General features: G+C 38.7%; 1 protein-coding gene across 2 annotated transcripts in view; it reads left to right on the top strand.

Moving 5' to 3' along the window:
- LOC131352418 (protein unc-13 homolog C-like) overlaps positions 1–21,310 on the top strand; it is a 203,088-nt gene that overhangs the window by 172,241 nt on the left and 9,537 nt on the right. For both annotated transcript variants that reach the window (XM_058388541.1, XM_058388540.1), the window contains one exon: positions 4,117–4,264. In XM_058388541.1, the coding sequence (XP_058244524.1) occupies positions 4,117–4,264 (148 nt within the window). The remainder of the gene's footprint in view (positions 1–4,116; positions 4,265–21,310) is intronic.

Here is a 21,310-nt window from a genome sequence, read left to right as displayed (position 1 = left end):
TGCGACTGCTATATTACTGCAATTGCGCCTTTATTGCGACTGCTATATTACTGCAATTGCGCCTTTATTGCGACTGCTATATTACTGCAATTGCGCCTTTATTGCGACTGCTATATTACTGCAATTGCGCCTTTATTGCGACTGCTATATTACTGCAATTGCGCCTTTATTGCGACTGCTATATTACTGCAATTGCGCCTTTATTGCGACTGCTATATTACTGCAATTGCGCCTTTATTGCGACTGCTATATTACTGCAATTGCGCCTTTATTGCGACTGCTATATTACTGCAATTGCGCCTTTATTGCGACTGCTATATTACTGCAATTGCGCCTTTATTGCGACTGCTATATTACTGCAATTGCGCCTTTATTACGACTGCTATATTACTGCAATTGCGCCTTTATTACGACTGCTATATTACTGCAATTGCGCCTTTATTACGACTGCTATATTACTGCAATTGCGCCTTTATTACGACTGCTATATTACTGCAATTGCGCCTTTATTACGACTGCTATATTACTGCAATTGCGCCTTTATTACGACTGCTATATTACTGCAATTGCGCCTTTATTACGACTGCTATATTACTGCAATTGCGCCTTTATTACGACTGCTATATTACTGCAATTGCGCCTTTATTACGACTGCTATATTACTGCAATTGCGCCTTTATTACGACTGCTATATTACTGCAATTGCGCCTTTATTACGACTGTTATATTACTGCAATTGCGCCTTTATTACGACTGTTATATTACTGCAATTGCGCCTTTATTACGACTGTTATATTACTGCAATTACTCCTTTATTACGACTGTTATATTACTGCAATTGCGCCTTTATTACGACTGTTATATTACTGCAATTACTCCTTTATTACGACTGTTATATTACTGCAATTGCGCCTTTATTACGACTGTTATATTACTGCAATTGCGCCTTTATTACGACTGTTATATTACTGCAATTACTCCTTTATTACGACTGTTATATTACTGCAATTGCGCCTTTATTACGACTGTTATATTACTGCAATTACTCCTTTATTACGACTGTTATATTACTGCAATTACTCCTTTATTACGACTGTTATATTACTGCAATTGCGCCTTTATTACGACTGTTATATTACTGCAATTGCGCCTTTATTACGACTGTTATATTACTGCAATTGCGCCTTTATTACGACTGTTATATTACTGCAATTACTCCTTTATTACGACTGTTATATTACTGCAATTGCGCCTTTATTACGACTGTTATATTACTGCAATTGCGCCTTTATTACGACTGTTATATTACTGCAATTACTCCTTTATTACGACTGTTATATTACTGCAATTACTCCTTTATTACGACTGTTATATTACTGCAATTACTCCTTTATTACGACTGTTATATTACTGCAATTACTTCTTTATTACGACTGTTATATTACTGCAATTACTCCTTTATTACGACTATTATATTACTGCAATTACGCCTTTATTACGACTGTTATATTACTACAATTACTCCTTTATTACGACTGTTATATTACTGCAATTACCCCTTTATTTTTACAACTATTACTATTAGTTCTTCTCCTATTACTAGTACTTAATTGATACTACTATTACAACTAATATTCCTATTACTACTAATATTACTTCTGGTACTATTAAGACTAATTACCTCTGTTACGCCTCCTCATACTAGTACTACTACTATTACTCTTATTACTATTACTGCTACAGCTACTGTGGTACTCATCCAATCACTAGTACAGAAATGTTACTAGTACTGCTATTACTACTCTTATTCCTCTGCTGTTATTAGTAATATTACTTTTACTACTATTGTTACTACTACTGTTACTACTGGTATTACTAGTACTAAAATGTTCCTACTACTATTACTACTAGTACTAGTATTAATACTCACATTAGTGTATAATACAGCATTTCAGATTAGCACACTACAGTGTCAGTGCCTTATGTTGTGTTGATGCTCTAAGCTGCAATTTTTTTATTACTTATATTTTATATAGAGCAGGACTTGTTTAAAAGCTTTTCATTAGCCATGTAAGATTCAAATATCCATCTGTTATGGTGGGAAAAAATGAAGTAGGATGTAGAATGAGAAAGAGGTAAAAGATGCAGACAGCATTTATAGTGTCAGTCCCTCTCTGCCGTTTACTGGAAGGCGTCTGTGAAAACTGAAAACTCAATTTGTCTTTATCACATCATCAAATCAACAAATGAGAGATTCGATTAGTATCCCACTGACGGCTAGCCACTAATCCGTTATTGTCCATCCTGCTAATGGAGCAATGTTTTCCTGAGTGTGTGTGTGTGATGGAAATGTCAGACGATCATCCAGATGCCTGGTCATCACCCGTTTAATCGCTCAGCACTAACGAGCAGTCAGGCTATGTGTGTGTGTGTGTGAGAGAGACATTACAGGACACTAATACTAATGAGTGTGTGGTGAAACTTTTTTGTTTATTCATTCCAAATGTGAAACCATTCCAAGAGGACAACAACAGAAACTCTCAGATGCCCAAATTTGTTTTAAATATGACATTAATCTTTCTGCCATGCTAAATTAACAGGAAATAACATTTATAGAGTAGCCTCAGTGCAAGTTTTGACAGAAAAGAGTATGAAGGAGTTTTATTTTTTGTTAACCCTCATGTCCCAGGGTTCTCTAGGTGTCTGGTTCGTCGCTGAGCTTTTTGAGGAGCTGTAATCGTGTGTATTACCTGTGCACAGAAAAACCCTCCAAGCTGTTTGCAGCTCAAGTATAACAGGATCTCCCAGAGGTCTCACACCCCTAGAAAGACGTGTCAGGATTCTGTTTATGTCAAAAGAAATAAAAATATTAAAGATTCAGGAAAGCAGAGAACGTTGATCTTAAAAAATAATATAAACAGGTATTAGATACCTACCAGCCAGGGCTAATTTTCTTAACCTTTGTGGGGTGAAGTGGTGTAGCCTCCTGACTGTGTTGAGGTTCTGAGGGTTTTCCAAAGAGAGGAACCCATCAATAACAAAACAAGCCAGAAGTCGTTCATCTACAGTGAAAGCTCCCAGTTACACCTCGTTTATAGGAGGCAAAGTGGTTAACAAAGTTCAGCAGAGTGTCAAGTTAATTAATGGTTCTAGTTGCTTTCACATCACCTAAAAATTTAGTGCGAGATCAGATTAGCACTTAAAAGCTTCTAGCTAGGTGTCTATTTCAGTGGCTTTTCTATTATTTATTCATCTCTCCCTAACTGATGCAGAAATCTCTGGGTTGAGGACTGAGGTGCAAGCCCAAGCACCACCAAGCTCCACTGTTGGGCAATTGAGCAAGGCCCTTAACCCTCTCTGCTCCAGGGGTGCTGTATCATGGCTGCCTCAGCACTCTGACCCCAACTTCCTCAGCTAGAATATGCAATGAAAAGTATTCAACTGTGCTTGCTTAGTTTTAATACCGATCAGGTATAACATTATAACCACTGCCAGGTGAAGTGAATAAGACTGATGATCTCCTCATCATGGCAGCTGTTAGTGGGTTCGATATATTAGGCAGCAAGTGATCATTTTGTCCTCAAAGTTGATGTCTAAGGATTTGAGCGAGTTTGACCAAGGGCCAAGTTGTGATGGCTAGACCACTGGATCAGAGCATCTCCAAAACTGCAGCTCTTGTGGGGTGTTCCCGGTCTGCAGTGGTCAGTATCTATCAAAAGTGGTCCAAGGAAGGAACAGTGGTGAACCGGCAACAGGGTCATGGACGGCCGAGGCTCATTGATGCACGTGGGGAGCGAAGGCTGGCCCGTCTGATCCGATCCAACAGACGAGCTACTGTTGATCAAATTGATGAAGACGTTAATGCTGGTTCTGATAGAAAGGGGTCAGGGCTGTTTTGGTAGCAAAAGGTGGGCCAACGCAATATTAGGCAGGTGGTCATAATATTATGCCTGATCAGTGTATATTATAGCATACAGCAGTGTTTATTACATGACGTAACTGATGAATGGGTTGATCCATCTAAACATAACAATATGTGACAGCAAGAACAACACAAAGCTTCAAAAGACATAAAAAGCGGCTGATTTATTAAAGATACACTTCTGTTTCTTCTAGCAATATTTCCATGCCGGAGGGAACGGCCTGAAGAAAACCTTCCTGGAGAAAAGTCCTGACTTGAAGTCTCTGAAATATGCGCTTAGCCTTTACACCCAACCCACAGATGCCTTGATCAAAAAATATATATGCACCCAGCTGTCTCAAGGTAAGAAATAATTTTGTTGGAAGATTAAAATCTGAGGGATTATTGAGTGTGTTTTTGGTGTTTGTGTTTTTGGCATGGGGTGGGGGGGGTGATTAATGTGATTAATAAGCAAGTAAGGGAAGGGTTAAGTGGCTTTATTAGCGTTATATATTTATTATCGATCATTACTGAAATGGAGATGAGATCTAGGGGCAGGATTGTAGGATGAATAGTGTGATTGCATTGCTGTAAATCTAAAGAGATGGTTGGGTTTAATGGGAGGGAATATTGCTAAATCGTGAGCACAGTAAGCGCTCCCTGTGGTTTCAGTTCTAATCACAGTGCAGACGGATGGTCTTGTTCGATATCATGTTCCTACACCGGAGGCTTGGAGAGAGATATTGTCTACAAGAGGAAGCGGAGTGTGTCATGCTGATGCTGCTGCTTTGTATACTGCAAATAAATCCTTTCATTCGGGGTGGAATCATTTGGTTTGGACAAAACAGAAAACTGATTATACACCTTTTGCATAAACTATGACTCTTTGGTGTGGATCAATCAGTGTCTCTCTGATGGTTAGGGTTTAGTTTGTACTGTTTAGTGCTGGACTCCGATCCATATTTAAGTAAACACATTTAAGTGTGTGTGTGTGTGTGTGTGTGTGTGTGGATGATGGAGGAGAGCTCAGTAGTGATTAGGGATGGTTTTATATACAGTGGAACCTCGGCATACCCCTCCCTTATGAAATTTTACCTTAGCTTTTGAAAATTTGCAAGAAATTTGCATCGGCATACAAACCAGCTTACGAACGAACCGAAGTGAACGCCGGCTAAGTTCTCGTACGTCCAGGATACCAACGTTGCCTTCAGCATGTGTTCAAAAGCTAGGTGATTTTTCCGGGTGTTTTTTTGTTGACAGATTGGGGGTGTGGGTGGTCTGTTCTATTTTTAACCCAAGCTTGGTGGCATGACTTCCTGTGAGGACCCTTGACATGGAATGCTTGGCTTGGGTCAGTTCTTTGTAAGCAGCCATACAGTTTACATACGCTTCATTCTGGGAATATTGCTCATATTTTTGGGCATATTCATTTTGCGATACACATTTTCACCTTAAGAACTCGCCTCCAGAACCAGTTCAGTTCATATGCTGAGGTTCCACTGTATCTGTGTTGCTGTAGTTATGTCTGTCCCACACTACTGGACCATTTTGGATCATCTTCAGCCAAGTCAATTGGTCTTAAACAATTATATTGTTAAAATGATGCGGTCTGTATGATCCGTTCAGATCTCCTCACAGTCCTGATCATAAAAATTCATGTTCAATAATGACTCCTGCAGTGTGGAGGGCCAAATACTCACCAACCTCATTTCTCATTACGAGCATGAAGTCATTTCCATTTATATGGAATATTTTTTAGGGGCAGGATCAATTTTCCTTTTTTTTTTTCTCTAAAAAAAGTCATTCATATCGACGTTTTAAGTTTATGTATGATGGCAGATTGTGAGAGTCGGGAAAGTTTTTCTCTTGTTCTAGTATCTGAGCTTTGATTTCTGAAGCAGGGCCAAGGACAAGCCAATCTACCAAATATGGCTTTCTATCTAGCGTTATCAGAATGTCCAGTGAGGAGTAAAGGCTGTGTTACAACCATCTAGCTTTGCAATCTTGCTTGAACAAGACTCCCAGTTACAAAAAAAAACATTTCCTGGGACCCAAAGTGAAACTTGGTGAACCATCTCACATTTTCATCGTGAGTTTTATTTAAACACTACTAGCAGCGGTCTGATTCTGTCTGTCTCAACACAATTATATTTATTAATCTAAAGTCATCAGGTAAATCACAGCAATACTGACTGATCTGGGGATGTGCTAGCTTAGTGGTTAAGGTATTGGACTACTGCTTGGAAGGTTGTGAGTTTAAATCTGAGATCCACTAAGCTGCCACTGTTGTGCCCCTGAGCAAGGCGCTTAACCCTCAATTGCTCGGTTGTATTAAATGAGATATATTGAAAGTTGCTCTGGATATGAGTGTCTACCAAATGATTTTAAAAAGATTAGTGCTTTATTATTTTATCATTTGTAAGCACAGTGCCCCACAGTAAGTGCTGGATGTTCTAGAAAAGTCGTGTGTGAGGTGTATGAGAGCATAGAGGCAGTCAGAGTCAGACACTCAGCTCTTTTTAATGCTATAATTGGGCAAGTCATCATGCCACAGAAGGGTGGAAGGGGAGAGTGGAGGAGAAAAGTGAAAGAGAAGAGTGGAAGCGAAGTGTAGAGGAGAAGAGTGGAAGAGAAGTGTAGAGGAGAAGAGTGGAACAGAAGAGTGGAGGAGAAGGGTTCAAGAGAAGAGTGGAGGAGAAGAGTGGTGGATAAGAGTAGTGGAGGAGGAGAGTGAAGGAGAAGAGTGGTGGAGAAGAGTTGAAGAGAAGTGTAGAGGAGAAGAGTGGAGGAGAAGAGTGCTGGAGAAGAGTGGAGGAGAAGAGTTTAAGAGAAGAGTGGAGGAGAAGAGTTTAAGAGAAGTGTGGAACAGAAGAGTGGAGGAGAAGAGTGGTGGATAAGAGTAGTGGAGGAGGAGAGTGAAGGAGAAGAGTGGTGGAGAAGAGTTGAAGAGAAGTGTAGAGGAGAAGAGTGGAGGAGAAGAGTGGTGGAGAAGAGTGGTGGAGAAGAGTTGAAGAGAAGTGTAGAGGAGAAGAGTGGTGGAGAAGAGTTTAAGAGAAGAGTGAAGGAGAACAGTGGAGGAGAAGATTTTAAGAGAAGAGTGGAAGAGAAGAGTGGTGGAGAAGAGTGGTGGAGAAGAGTGGTGGAGAAGAGTGGAAGAGAAGAGTGGAGGAGAAGAGTTTAAGAGAAGAGTGGAGGAGAAGCGTGGAAGAGAAGAGTGGAAGAGAAGACTGGAAGACAAGAGTGGAGGAGAAGACTGGAAGAGAAGAGTGGAGGAGAAGACTGGAAGAGAAGAGTGGAGGAGAAGAGTGGAAGAGAAGAGTGGAGGAGAAGAGTGGTGGAGAAGAGTTGAAGAGAACTGTAGAGGAGAAGAGTGGAAGAGAAGAGTGGTGGAGAAGAGTGGAAGAGAAGAGTGGTGGAGAAGAGTGGAGGAGAAGAGTGGAAGAGAAGAGTGGTGGAGAAGAGTGGAAGAGAAGAGTGGTGGAGAAGAGTGGAGGAGAAGAATAGACCAGTGCTAGCCCAGCAGTTCAGATGAGTAGAAATGGAGACACATCACACCAGACCTCTTTACACTTTAAAAGGATTTCATACACAACAGCATTCCAGTTCTAGTGAAAGTGTTTTAAGGAACAGTTGAGCGGCTCACTCGGTGAGCGTTCCCATTCCTGCTCTGTGTTCTGATTAAAGAATTCAATTTGCAAATCACTTTACCTTCACCTGATAGGAGCTGAAGTGATTCTGATTAACGCTAAATGAAATCTACTGTCCCTGTGGCCTTCATGCAGAAGATTCCTGGCAGAGGACAGAGCTGAACATGGAAAACAATGGCTGAAGAATTATAACATGTGCAAAGGATGTAATGAAAGAAGAGAAAATCTGAGGCATATCCTGAGGAATTCCAGGATACACTCTAGGTACACTGTATAGACACGGTAGAAATGAGATGATTGGGTGATATAGATGATGATTCATCTATAAAGGAAAAGAAGGAGAAAACCAAAACACACTTGGAAAAGAAATGACTCGTTGTCCTGGGAACCATCTTCTGTCCCCATAAAACTCTGATAGCAGCATGAGCAGTTTGACCATGGAGGGATTTGACCTCACAACCTTCTGATTAGTAACAGTGACACACCACATTCATCTCATTTATTCAACAGAATCCAAACTGCTGTGCTAGCACTGCACTCCACTCTTCTCCTCCACCGCCCTTCTCCACCGCCCATCTCCTCCGCCCTTCTCCACCGCCCTTCTCCACCGCCCTTCTCCTCCGCCGCCCCTCTCATCCGCCCTTCTCCACCGCCCTTCTCCACCGCCCTTCTCCTCCACCACCCCTCTCATCCGCCCAACTCCTCCACTCTTCTCCACCACTCTTCTCCTCCACCGCCCCCCTCAACCCCCCCTCTCCACCCCCCTTCTCCTCCACACTTCTCCACCACTCTTCTCCACCACTCTTCTCCTCCACCGCCCCTCTCATCCGCCCTTCTCCACCGCCCTTCTCCTCCACTCTTCTCCACCACTCTTCTCCTCCACCGCCCTTCTCCACCGCCCTTCTCCACCACTCTTCTCCTCCACCGCCCTTCTCCACCGCCCTTCTCCACCACTCTTCTCCTCCACCGCCCATCTCCTCCGCCCTTCTCCACCGCCCTTCTCCACCACTCTTCTCCTCCACCGCCCCTCTCATCCGCCCATCTCCTCCGCCCTTCTCCACCGCCCTTCTCCACCGCCCTTCTCCTCCACTCTTCTCCACCACTCTTCTCCTCCACCGCCCCTCTCAACCACCCTTCTCCACCGCCCTTCTCCTCCACTCTTCTCCACCACTCTTCTCCTCCACCGCCCTTCTCCACCACTCTTCTCCTCCACCGCCCATCTCCTCCGCCCTTCTCCACCGCCCTTCTCCACCACTCTTCTCCTCCACCGCCCCTCTCATCCGCCCATCTCCTCCACTCTTCTCCACCACTCTTCTCCTCCACCGCCCCTCTCAACCGCCCTTCTCCACCGCCCTTCTCCTCCACTCTTCTCCACCACTCTTCTCCACCACTCTTCTCCTCCACCGCCCTTCTCCACCGCCCATCTCCACCACTCTTCTTCTCCACCTCCCATCTCCTTCTCCCTTCTCCACCGCCCTTCTCCACCACTCTTCTCCTCCACCGCCCCTCTCATCCGCCCATCTCCTCCGCCCTTCTCCACCGCCCTTCTCCTCCACTCTTCTCCACCACTCTTCTCCTCCACCGCCCCTCTCAACCGCCCTTCTCCACCGCCCTTCTCCTCCACTCTTCTCCACCACTCTTCTCCTCCACCGCCCCTCTCAACCGCCCTTCTCCACCGCCCTTCTCCTCCACTCTTCTCCACCACTCTTCTCCTCCACCGCCCTTCTCCACCGCCCTTCTCCTCCACTCTTCTCCACCACTCTTCTCCTCCACTCTTCTCTTTCGCCCTTCTCTTCCACTCTTCTCCTCCACTCTTCTCTTCCAGTCTTCTCCTCCACTCTTCTCCACCACTCTTTTCCTCCACTCTTCTCTTTTGCCCTTCTCTTCCACTCTTCTCTTCCACTCTTCTCTTCCAGTCTTCCCTCTTCTGGGCGGTTGTTGAGTACATGGTTGAACTGTCACTTTGGATAAAAGGATCATTGAAAATGAAGTCGCCTCCCACCACATACCACAACCATTTCTTATGAATTTTTGACCTTTCTAGTCATAATGTAAAATGTAAAACCAATGTCGCTCACCACCTGAAGATCTGAGCATGCAGTGAAACATGGTGGTGGTTGCATTATGCGTCATGTGGCTAATTCTCTTCATACAGTACAGGGGTCTGGTTTTAAAGTTGAATAAGCTTTTTGTCTGTCTGATCTAAAACACCAAAAACATCAGGAAAAGAATGCTCAGGGTCTTTCAGTCCCTATCCACTCAGTCCTATTAAATTCTGTCAACTGACCTGCAAAGCGTTGTTCTTTCCTTTTCTGAATCCAGTCTTTTAAATCTATTCCCTCTCCTTTATCTTTATCTATCTCACTACTAATTTGATTGCTAATGTCAATCCTACCACAAGTTCTCTACAGCCAAGTACAAATTACATTCTGATTACAAAATTTCTCAAGGTGTCCCACAGGGTTCTCTCCTGGGTCCGCTTCTGCTTATTATTTACACGCTTCCTCTTACTGCTGTAATTTCCCAACACACCCTACAATTTTATTTCCATGCTGATGAGCCTCGGATCTATTTCAGCACTCAGACAAGCACTTCTTTTATACCAGGGGTGTCCAATCTTATCCGCAAAGGGCCGGTGTGGGTGCAGGTTTTCATTCCGACTGAGCAGAAGCCACACCTGAGTCTACTGAAAGCTAAGATCAGTTGAATAGCCAGTTGGAATCAGGTGTAGCTTCTGCTTGGTTGGAATGAAAACCTGCACCCACACCAGCCCTTTCTGGATAAGATTGAATACCCCTGCCTTATACACTCTTCATCAAAGAAAAAGCTACAACTAGCAGGAAAAGAGCTGGATATCTAACTGAGCCTGGACTGTAAGCTTGGGGTGGTGATGTGAGACCTGCACTCCTCCTGGTGGATGCCAGATATCTAGGGACACTAATATGAACTGGTTAGTTAGTTAGTTAGTTAGGTAGGTAGGTAGGTAGTTAGGGCTAACTAAAAGCTAGGGCATTTTTCAGCTTATGGATATATCACTAATCAACAGGTCTGTTTTGTTTGAATCTAAGGCGGTGGCATCATCTTACATTCCTCCTTAAAGCAAATTTACTAAATAAAAAGAACAGAGAAACAATTCTGTTGTGGTAAGTTGATGCTTCTACAAAGCATTAGTTAAAGCCATCATTATTTATGCAGTCAGAGCATTTCAGGTTTGTCCTTTCAGGGATTTTCTCTTATGTTAGGCTTATGTTACATTTTCATTTGTTTACAAAATCTTATTAAAGATGATAAAAGCTCTGGTACTGTTTGTCTCGATTTCACTATTTACATCAACAGAAATATTCATTTTCACTGTGTGAATGAGTATACGTCATTTTTTTTTTTAATTAATACTTTTTGTTTTATCTGAAGCCTGTGTGAAGTTTACTCTTCTAGATCCCTTTAAGCTCCCCTAAAATTGATTTTATTCCATCCGGCTTTCTTCCAGAGTCACTAAATGCACTCTCAAACATTATAAGTGGTTTGGTTCAGCAGGTGTGCGAAGGTATATATTGCTCCCCGATGACACCGAGTCAATCCAGTCTCATGCAAAATTCATAGGAATTCTAATGAGTAAGTGATTTAGTAGCACTTCATAGAAATAAACTAGTAATTAAAGCTAGGAATGTTAACCCCGGACCGTAAACCCTAATTATTCCCAACTTTACACACCAGGTGGGTTTGGAGGACTCTTGTGAATTTTTCAGTAGTGAGATTATGCTAATTCAGGTGAGGAGATGCATCGCAGCAGCAACTATTTCAAATAATTAGGAAGGGGAAAAAAAAACATTTTTTCTGCTTGATAAAGTTGGGAAAGTTAATGTATGTTTGGAATAAATGATCATATGAGAGACAGGACCTTATGCTAATGGTATAATCAGGATTCCTCCATCTTAACTGTGTTTTCTCTCTTTGAATCCTCTTGAATCCACTTTATAATTACCTAATGTGCTGAATTAAAGATGAGGAGGCACAACACTGACAAACAGGTTGAGCAATTAACTATTTTTTAGACATGACTATACAAGTGAAGCTCTTTTAGCTAGAGATTTTTATAAAACTAGTATTGTCTGCATGTCTAGAGGAGTAAAGCAACATCCACTATTTATCACAAAGAAAAAAAAACCTTGTCCCTAGGGTAAGAGCGCAGTGCCCCAGGAGCAGAGGGGGTTAAGGGGCTTGTTCAAGGGACCCACAGTGGCAGCTTGGTGGTTACCCCGAACAGTAACCCACAGCCTGTACTGCCCAAGCTTATAGCACCTGGCATTCCCAGGTCGTGTCCCATCCAAGTGCTGACCAGGACCTGTTTAGCCTCGTAGATCAGATTCTCAGGGTGACGTAGCCATAAGTGTGACTTTGTGTGAGTATTTGTTAACATCCAGGGAGTGAAGGCAGGACACAACTCAGTACACTGTAAGTGTTATTGTGGCCAAGCCAACAATCATCATCATCATCATTCAATTCAATTTATTTGTACAGCGCCTTTTAGAATGGACAGTGTCTCAAAGCAGCTTTACAAAAGAACAGAAACAGAGAAAGGAGAGAAAAAAATTATTAAATTCAGTTATTAAACTATTTTGTTCCTATTTTATCCCTAATGAGCAAGCCTGAGGCGATGGTGGTGGTTTCTCCCTGAGATGATATAAGGAAGAAACGTTGAGAGGAACCAGACTCAGAAGGGAACCTCATCCTCATTTGGGTGATACTGGACTGGACTGTAACTAATTAATGTCCTTTCTACAACAGCAATCAAGGGCCCATGAGGAACTATTAGGTCAGTGTAGTTTCTGAGGTCATTATAGACACTAATTCCTTGCTGTCACAAGCTGACAGATGTAACGGCAGATCTGTGATGGTGTGAAAGTCCCCAAATCATCATCATCATCGGTGGACTTAAAGTAGCTTTGAAGCACAAAAGGCTTCGAGGTGAGACAAAGAAACTGCAGAGTAGACATCAGTGACTAATCTAATCACGGAATGAACACAGTGCAGGTGAACACAGCAGGGCAACAACCAGGGACAGGACAGGGGTGGAGTCAAGACTAGAAACAAAACAGTGCTGAATTAGATTAGATCAGAAACAAGCTTACTTCCAACCCCATGCTTTTAAACGGACTTTTATCTCAACCTGACATGCGCTATCTCAAGATGTCCCTCAGGGTTCAGTCCTGGCCTGCTGATGTTTATTAACTACACAATCTCATTTAGTTCCTTTATTCACCAACATGGCCTACAAGTTTATTTCCATGCTGGGGAGATTCAGATCTACTTCAGTGCTCAAACAAAAGCTTCTGATAAAGTGTTTACAAAGCATCAATGAGCAGAAGGCTGTTCAGTTCCTGAAAACGAATTTCAGCGCTCATGCTGGTGACATCAAAAGCTATCCACAGGTTTTCAATCTTTATTTGATGAAAGATAAATCAACATTCACTCTTAACTCTCAGACTCTGTTTTAAAGGCACCTTTAAATTCCATCCAGAAGGCTTGTCTGGGTTTGTTATTCTTATTAGCCACCCAGTAATTAAGCTAAATATACAGACCCTAGCAAGCTAGCTACTTTCTTTAAGACTGATAATGTAATGTAATATAATATAATAATGGAATGTGAATTATTTACTCTAGTTTACTTGGTAAAGTCGTGATATTTACATACAGATATAAACAGAGAACAGATTAGCAGCAGAATTTCTTCTCACTTCGATCAAACTTTTTGTTGGATGATTAAAGAAATTCAAACGGTCAGAACAGACCTGTAACAGTGTAGAAATTAGTCATGTTGCACAACATCTTTCTGTCTGTATCTGAGGCTGTATTTGGATTTGAATCAGAAGTGGGCATGGCTTAAGTCATTTTTCTTAACACTGGAGAATTATGATGTATTTGGACCTGAGCAGAAGGATAAATAAATAAATAAATAAATAATTTAATTAATTAAATAAATAAATACATTTTCCAGCAAGATTTAATGATGATGAAGAATGACAAAATATTTTTAAAATTTAAATACATGAATAAATTTTCCAGGAAGATTTAATGACGATAAGGAATTACAAAATATTAAAAAATATATAAATAAATAAATAAATAAATAAATAAATAAATAAATAATGATGAAGAATGACAAAATATCTAAACCAAATCAAAAATAAATAAGTAATGATGAAGAATGACAAAATATTTTTAAAATTTAAATACATGAATAAATTTTCCAGGAAGATTTAATGATGATAAGGAATTACAAAATATTAAAAAATAAATAAATAAATAAATAAATAAATGATGAAGAATGACAAAATAATTTTAAAAATTAAAAATAAATAAATAAATAATGATGAAGAATGACAAAATATCTAAACCAAATCAAAAATAAATAAGTGATGATGAAGAATGACAAAATATCTAAACCAAATCAAAAATAAATAAGTAATGATGAAGAATGACTAAATAAATAAATAAATAAATAAATAAATAAATAAATAAATAAATAAATGTAAGCGGGTTTTTTTCATTACTTTTTAAATTTACTTTGCATGAGATCACTCACTTTATTTTGAAAAAAAACAATCCACAAAGCACAGAAATATGTAACCTGGTGTATCTGCTCACATGCTAATTTCATTCTCATATCCAAGCGCTAGTCACTGGAACATTCTCCATCACAGATCCATCAGACATTTTTCCATCAGCTCAGATCAGGAATCAATTCAGACACACGCTAATCCATCCTTACTGATTTATAACATCCATCATACACTACAACCTAATTTCCCTTCATCCGGTCCGAGTCACGAAGCGTCTGTATTTTCCCAGCGTCTGCCAGGTGTCTGATTCATCACATATTTTTCTGCTGTATTTGCAGTAGGACAGACGGATCTCGTCCAAACAAATAGTCATGGCTGCCATCCAGAATCCAATAAATTGCTGTTGTGGAATTCCAGCCTTAGCCCGAGGCAGACCTCAACGATTAGGACAAAAATCGTCCAAACTCCTCTTAATATGTCAGGACAGCACTTATTGATTTCTTCTAGAGGATAAAATGCCAAGTGAGTGCCTTCCATTTTTCAGAGGTGAACTCCAAAGGCACTGTAAACGATTCTCCCATAATAAAGTCTGATTGTTTTTATGTTTAGCGCATTCTCTCTCTCTCGCAATGTCTTCGCTCGGGACACGAACATGTGAGTCGAAATAAAGAAGAGAAATGACTAGAACTTGAAAACAAAATGACTTAGACACGATACGAGACAAAGAAACAGTGGAGTGGATAAACAATCAGACATGAAACAGGTGAACACAGTCAGGTAATAGGACTTCAGCTGAGACCTAACTTGAAACTTAACGACAGCCTTCATCATCCCCACATTACTCTACTGGACATTTTAGATCTAGTTGGTTAAACACTAAATATTTTTAGTCTAGTTACTAGCTATTTAGTGTCTAGTTAGTTACACACTAGTTGTTTTTTGGCTACTTACTACCATTTTTATTTAGTTAGTTATACTAGAAATTTTTAGGCTAGTTACTAGCTCTTTTGTCTATTTATATTCTAGCTATTTTTTTCTTTGGCTAGTTACTAATTCTTTTGTCTACGTGCTTACATGCTAGCTGTTTATTCTGGCTAGTTACTAGCTGTTTATTGTGTAGTCAGTTGTATACTAACTGTTTTTTGTCTAGTTAGCTAAATACTGAATATTATTAGTCTAGATACTAGGTATTTATTATCTAATTAATTCCACACCATTTTTGTCTAGTTAGTTACATACTAAATATTTTTAGACTAGTTGCTAGCTGTTTTGATTAGTTAGTTACATGCTAGCTATTTATTTTGGCTAGTTACTAGCTGTTTAATGCATAGATAGTTATCAATTATAAAAAAAAAGTATTTTTAGACTAATTACTAGCTGTTTTTTAGTTATTTACATGCTTGCTGTCTAGTTAGTTATATGCTAGCCGTTTTTTTTTTTTGCCTAGTAAGTTAAATGCTAAATATTTTTAGATTAGTTACTAGCTAGTCTACGGCTTTGACTAGGTAGTTACATGCTTGCTGTCAGCCAATTACTGTTGTATCTGTTGTGTCTAGTTTGTTATATTCTAGCTTTTTTTTTGTTTTTTAGTTATGTACTAGACATTTTTGGAATACAGACATTTGCAAACAGGATTTCATTCATGTTATTATTATTATTATTTCTATTTTTATGTATTAAATAAGATCACTTGTTGACTGGAAAGCTTTGTAGAGAGTTTTCTAGAATCAGTTACTTATGATATTTTTTTACATTTAAATCTCAAAACCCCACAGTAACACTCAATATTTATTTCAACTGTAATTATTGAATGATTATAGAACTATGCTAGTTCAATAATTAGCAAATAATCAGGAAATCGTTAACGGTTAGAAATTTTTCTGCCTGAAGATGATGAAAAACATCCAAAGCGCTGAGACTGGTGACTCCTTCCATCTCTTTAGGTTCTGAAAAATCTTGTGTATAAAGTGAAGCATCCGCCGAACACGTCCCCATGAAGGAGCTGTTGCTATGGAAATGGTAGTGTATCAGAAGCAGCGCTTTAATATCCGCTTCTTCTCACGCATTCAATAGTGTTCATATGAAAATGTCAAGTTTTTTTCTCTTCAGGGATGTTGTATACTTATACAGTCCATGTCAAACACACACACACACACACACACACACTACTGCTTTAGGCTTTAATTTCATGAATCGGAAGAAGCTGAATGTTTGGTGTCAGAGGATTAAACCGCCAGCTAATATTTATATTCATTGTTTTTTCTTTTCTTTGTTGCTGTACGGTGTGTGTGTGTGTGTGTGTGTGTGTGTGTGTGTGTCTGAAACTGCTTCTAGCTCTGCCTGACTTGATGTAGTTGAGTGCAAGAATTTGTACACCCTTAATTTGCACATTGTAAATTTCACAAAGCTGACAGACAACAGTATGTGTATTTAAAAGAAATAATATAATAAAATTTAAAAAATAAAAAAGTTAAATTAAATTAAAATTAAATAAAATAGATAAAAATTAAAATTAAATTAAAATAAAAAATAAAAATTATATTAAATTAAAATACAATACAATAAAAATTAAATCAAAATAAAATGAAATGAAAATAAAAATTAAGTTAAAATAAAATAAAAAACAATTCAAATGAAAGTAAAACAAGATAAAATTAAATTCAATAAAATAAAAATACAATACAATAAAAATGTAATAAAAATGAGATAAAAAATGAAAATGAAATAAAATGAAATTAAAATTAAATAAAAAATTAAAGTAAAATACAATACAATACAAATTAAATAAAAATGAGATAAAAATAAGAGGAAATTAAAATAAAAATTAAATAAAATAAAAACAAATTGAAAGAATTAAATATGAGTTTCAGAAGGTGATGTAAACATTTTATTTTTATTTTTTTATTCAGTTTTTTTCTCTGCACATGATTTCAGGTGTGTTTATCTCTGCTTTGTCGTGTCTCAGTTTCAGCTGGTGATTGTTATGTTTATAAACTGCTCCAGAGAAATGGTTTAAAATGGTTATAAACTGGTTAACGAGGCTCGTTTGGGTTAATTAAGCAGAATTAGAGACTCTGAGCCTCTTTTATTCACGATTTAATTAGAAAAGAATTAAATATTAAATTGAGTTTTGTAGTTAAACTGCACTTTCTTTAATATTTTATATTCATGCACTCATCCGGATATGTTATCGTTTCCATGGTAACAGCTCATTTGCAGCGGCTCTGTGTGTGTGTTTGTGTGTGTGGATGATTTTTAATATTTAATTTACAAATAAAGTTTAAATATCTTTCACCAACCAGCCTTCACTTTATCTGCATCTAGAGAGAGCCATGCGTCCACATGCTAGCTAATTTTTGGCTAGTTACTGGCTGTTTCTGACCTAGTTAGTTATAAGCTAGCTGTTTGGGGTAGTTACTAGCTGTTCTTTGTCTAGTTAGTTACATGCTAGCTATATTTAGCCTGGTTTTATCTATTTTCTCTTGGAAGTTACTTGCTAACTATTTTAGGCTAGTTAACGCTGTTTTGGGGTAGTTACTAGCTGGTTTTTGTCTAGTTAGTAACATGCTAGCTGTTTTTAGGCTAGTTACTAGCTGTTTCTGACTTAGTTAGTTAGAGGCTGGCTATTTTGGGTAGTTACTAGCTGTTCTTTGTCCAGTTAGTTACATTTTAGCTATTTCTAGGCTAGTTACTTGTTATTTCAGACTAGTTCCTTTCTATTTTTGTCTTTGTAGTTACATGCTGCCTATATTTAGGCTAATTTCTAGCTATTTCCTCTAGGTAGTTACATGCTAACTATTTTGGGCTAGTTTCTAGTTTTCTTTTTTTAGGGTAGTTACTAGCTGTTTTGTCTAGTTAGTTACATGTGAAATAGTCAGTTTTCTGCCTAGTTAGTAACATACTAGATATTTTTGGCTAGTTATTAGCTGTTTTTGTTTAGTTAGTTAAATGCTAGCTGTTTTTAGTCTAGCTACTATCAAGTTTTTGTCTAGTTAGTTACAGGCTAGACATTTTAGGCTTGTTACTAGTTATTTTATGGTAGTTATTAGCTGTTAGTTACATTGTATCTATATTTGTCTAGTTATTAGCTATTTTTGTCTAGTTATTAGCTATTTTTGTTTAGTTAGTTACATGCTAGCTATGTTTAGGCTAGGCCCCCCAGACATTTTTTTGTCTAGTTATTTACAGGTTAGACATTTTAGTTTAGTTACTAGCTTTTCTAGGGCTGGTTAGTTGAATTCTAGCTATTTTTTGTCCAGTTAGTTCCATGCTAGCGGTTTCAGTCTGCCTCTCTGACTCATCACGCAATTAGCACTTGTGTTTGATGCACACAGCCGCTAACATCTCACAGGAGTAAATAAATTAAAGAAGCGAGCCAACAAATTAGCAGCAGAATCAGTAATCAGACGAAGCACATGTCCTTTAAGGTTGCTGGTTAAATCATCAGTCTGTTTTTATTTTCTCTCGGCACTTTTTTTCTCTCGCTATGTGATTGTCATGGCGATGAATCAGACGCTCCTGTTCTCCGGTGATGGTCTGTAATAAGAGCAGCTTGTTTGGATGATTATGGATAGAAACAAGCTGATCTATTCCAGCGGAGGAAAGCCGAGCCTCAGTCTGCTGCTTTCTTCCAGCAGGAACCTCAGATTCCTCACGGATTCATCCGGTAAATCCTGGAACCTTTAGGATTAAAAAAACACACACAAAATGCTGATAAGATATGAAACCCTGAACCTGAAGCTCCTCCAAGGTTCTTACTGCTCATCTGTTTTAGAGTAAAACCCCAGCAGATGCAGTTAAAGTCCAGTTCCTCTGATCAGCTCCAGGAGCTCGGTGTAGAGCAGTGAGGAACATCAGTGTCCAGGTCATACATCAGAACCACTGGATTTGGGTCAGGCTCTAGCTGTGCAGGAGCAGACACAGATGAAGCTTCATCCTGAGGAGATGAAACCCACCAACATTTACTGATTCAACTGGTCTCCATCTTTCACAGCAGGTTCTCTGAATAAACCTGGAAACAGACAGAAAGCTGTTTTACCTCCTGACCAATACTGACCAATGCAAGCTATTTTAGGCTAGTTACTAGCTGTAATGTGTCTGTTTAGGTACATTACTAAATATTTCTAGTCTAGTTATTAGCTCTTTGTCTAGTTAGTTACATATTTGCTGCTTTTTGGCTAGTTACTACCATTTTACTTACAGTTCTTTACATACTAGACATTTGTAGACTAGTTTCTAGCTCTTTTGTCTAGTTAATTACAAGATAGCTATTTTTTGGGCAGTTACTAGCTGTCTATTTTATTTATTCTATTTAATAAAATTAAAAATTAAAAATGTATTCTATTTTATTTGTCTATTTAGTTATATACTAGACATTTTATCTAGTTACAAAATACAAAATCTTTTTTGTCTAGTTACTAGCTATTTAGTTTGTTTTACACTAGCTATTTTTAGGCTTCTTACTACTCTTTCTTTTTGTCCAGATAGTTACATAATACATGTTTTTTGGCTGGTTATTAGCTATTTATTGTCTACTTAGTTGCATACTTTCTATTTTATGGCTAGTTATTACCTTTCACGTTTATTTAGTTACATACTAAATTTCTTACAACTTACTCGCTCTTCTGACTAGTTAGTTAGATGCCTGCTGACTAGTTAGTTATATGCTAGCCATATTTTGTCTAGTTAGTTAAATACTAAATATTTTTAGACTATTTACTAGCTGGTCTGATACTTTAATTAGTTAATTACATGCATGCATTTTGGATTATTATTATCTGTTGTGTCTAGTTAGTTGTATTCTAGCTATTTTTTGTTTTGTTAGTTACATACTTGACATTTTAGGCTAGTTACCAGCTGTTTTTGGGGGGTGGAGGGTGCTATTTAGTTACACAATAGCTAGGACTGGTAAGAGTGTTGTCATGGAAACGGTGTGTAATTGAATAGAGTGATCCAAGTTCATTCTGCTCTTTTTAAAGTGCTCTGCATGTGAGCTCTCATGAGCATTTATAAAGGCTTATGTCCAGAGTCATACTTTCCTATATGACACATGAACGCATTTCACCTGCATTATGAAGACTTTATAACCTGACACAAATCTGTCATATACAGTACTTATAATGCTTTATAAACTGTTATTATGTATTTATGAGCACTTGTTCAGGCTTATGTCAGGTATTATAACATATTATGTATGCTATGTGATGTTTTTAGGATGCCTTATGTCCCCTTATGTCTTATGTACATTGTGAAGTCATGTGGTCATGTATTATAAAGTGTAGATACTAATAGCTCTTATGCAGACTAATACCAGGCATTATAAAGTACTATGAATGCCATATGACCTGACATACTTTAGAATGCATTTTGAAGATTATTATAAATGATTCATAAATAATAAAGTGTGCTTTATAAAATTTTATGAATGTAACAATAGAAGTGAGCTACTGAGCTAATGAGCATTCCAAAGGTGTCATATAGCATTCTTGATGCCTTATAATACCTGGAATAGGCTTATGCCAGGTATTATAAGACTTCATGAATGCTATATGACAACTGTGGAATGCTCATTAGCTCATTCTGGAATGCTGATTATAATAGGTATATTCCAGGTGTTATAAGATAGAGACAGGAGTCAGAGCTAAAGGTAGCAGAGCTGAAGATGTTGAGGTTCTCTTTGGGAGGGACACGGTTGGACAGGATTAGGAACGAGTACATCAGAGGGACGGCTCATGTTGGACGTTTGGGGCACAAAGTTAGAGAGGCCAGATTAAGATGGTTTGGACATGTCCAGAGGAGGGAGAGTGAATATATTGGTAGGAGAATGTTGGACATGGAGCTGCCAGGCAGGAGGCAAAGAGGAAGGCCAAAGAGGAGGTATATGGATGGAATAACTAAGGATATGAAGCTAGTGGGTGTAAGTGTTGAGGATGCAGAAGATAGGGATAGGTGGAGAGAGATGATTCGCTGTGGAGACCCCTGAAGGGAAAAGCCGAAAGAAGAAGAAGAAGATAAGACTTCATGAATGCTATATGACACCTGTGAATACTGGAGTATGAGAAAGGAAATAAATTAAGTATGTCATTTTTTTAGAGATTTCCTCTAACCTAGGGATTTTTGATTCACATCGGCATAAGCAGACTGTTTGAGGTCAGTGCTGTTTTAGGCGTGATGTATGGAGGAGTTGTTCTAGATTCCTCTTC

The sequence above is a fragment of the Hemibagrus wyckioides genome, linkage group LG04 (genome assembly GCF_019097595.1).
Source record: "Hemibagrus wyckioides isolate EC202008001 linkage group LG04, SWU_Hwy_1.0, whole genome shotgun sequence".
Lineage (NCBI taxonomy): Eukaryota > Metazoa > Chordata > Actinopteri > Siluriformes > Bagridae > Hemibagrus > Hemibagrus wyckioides.
This window is presented reverse-complemented; position numbering and strand designations above follow the sequence as displayed.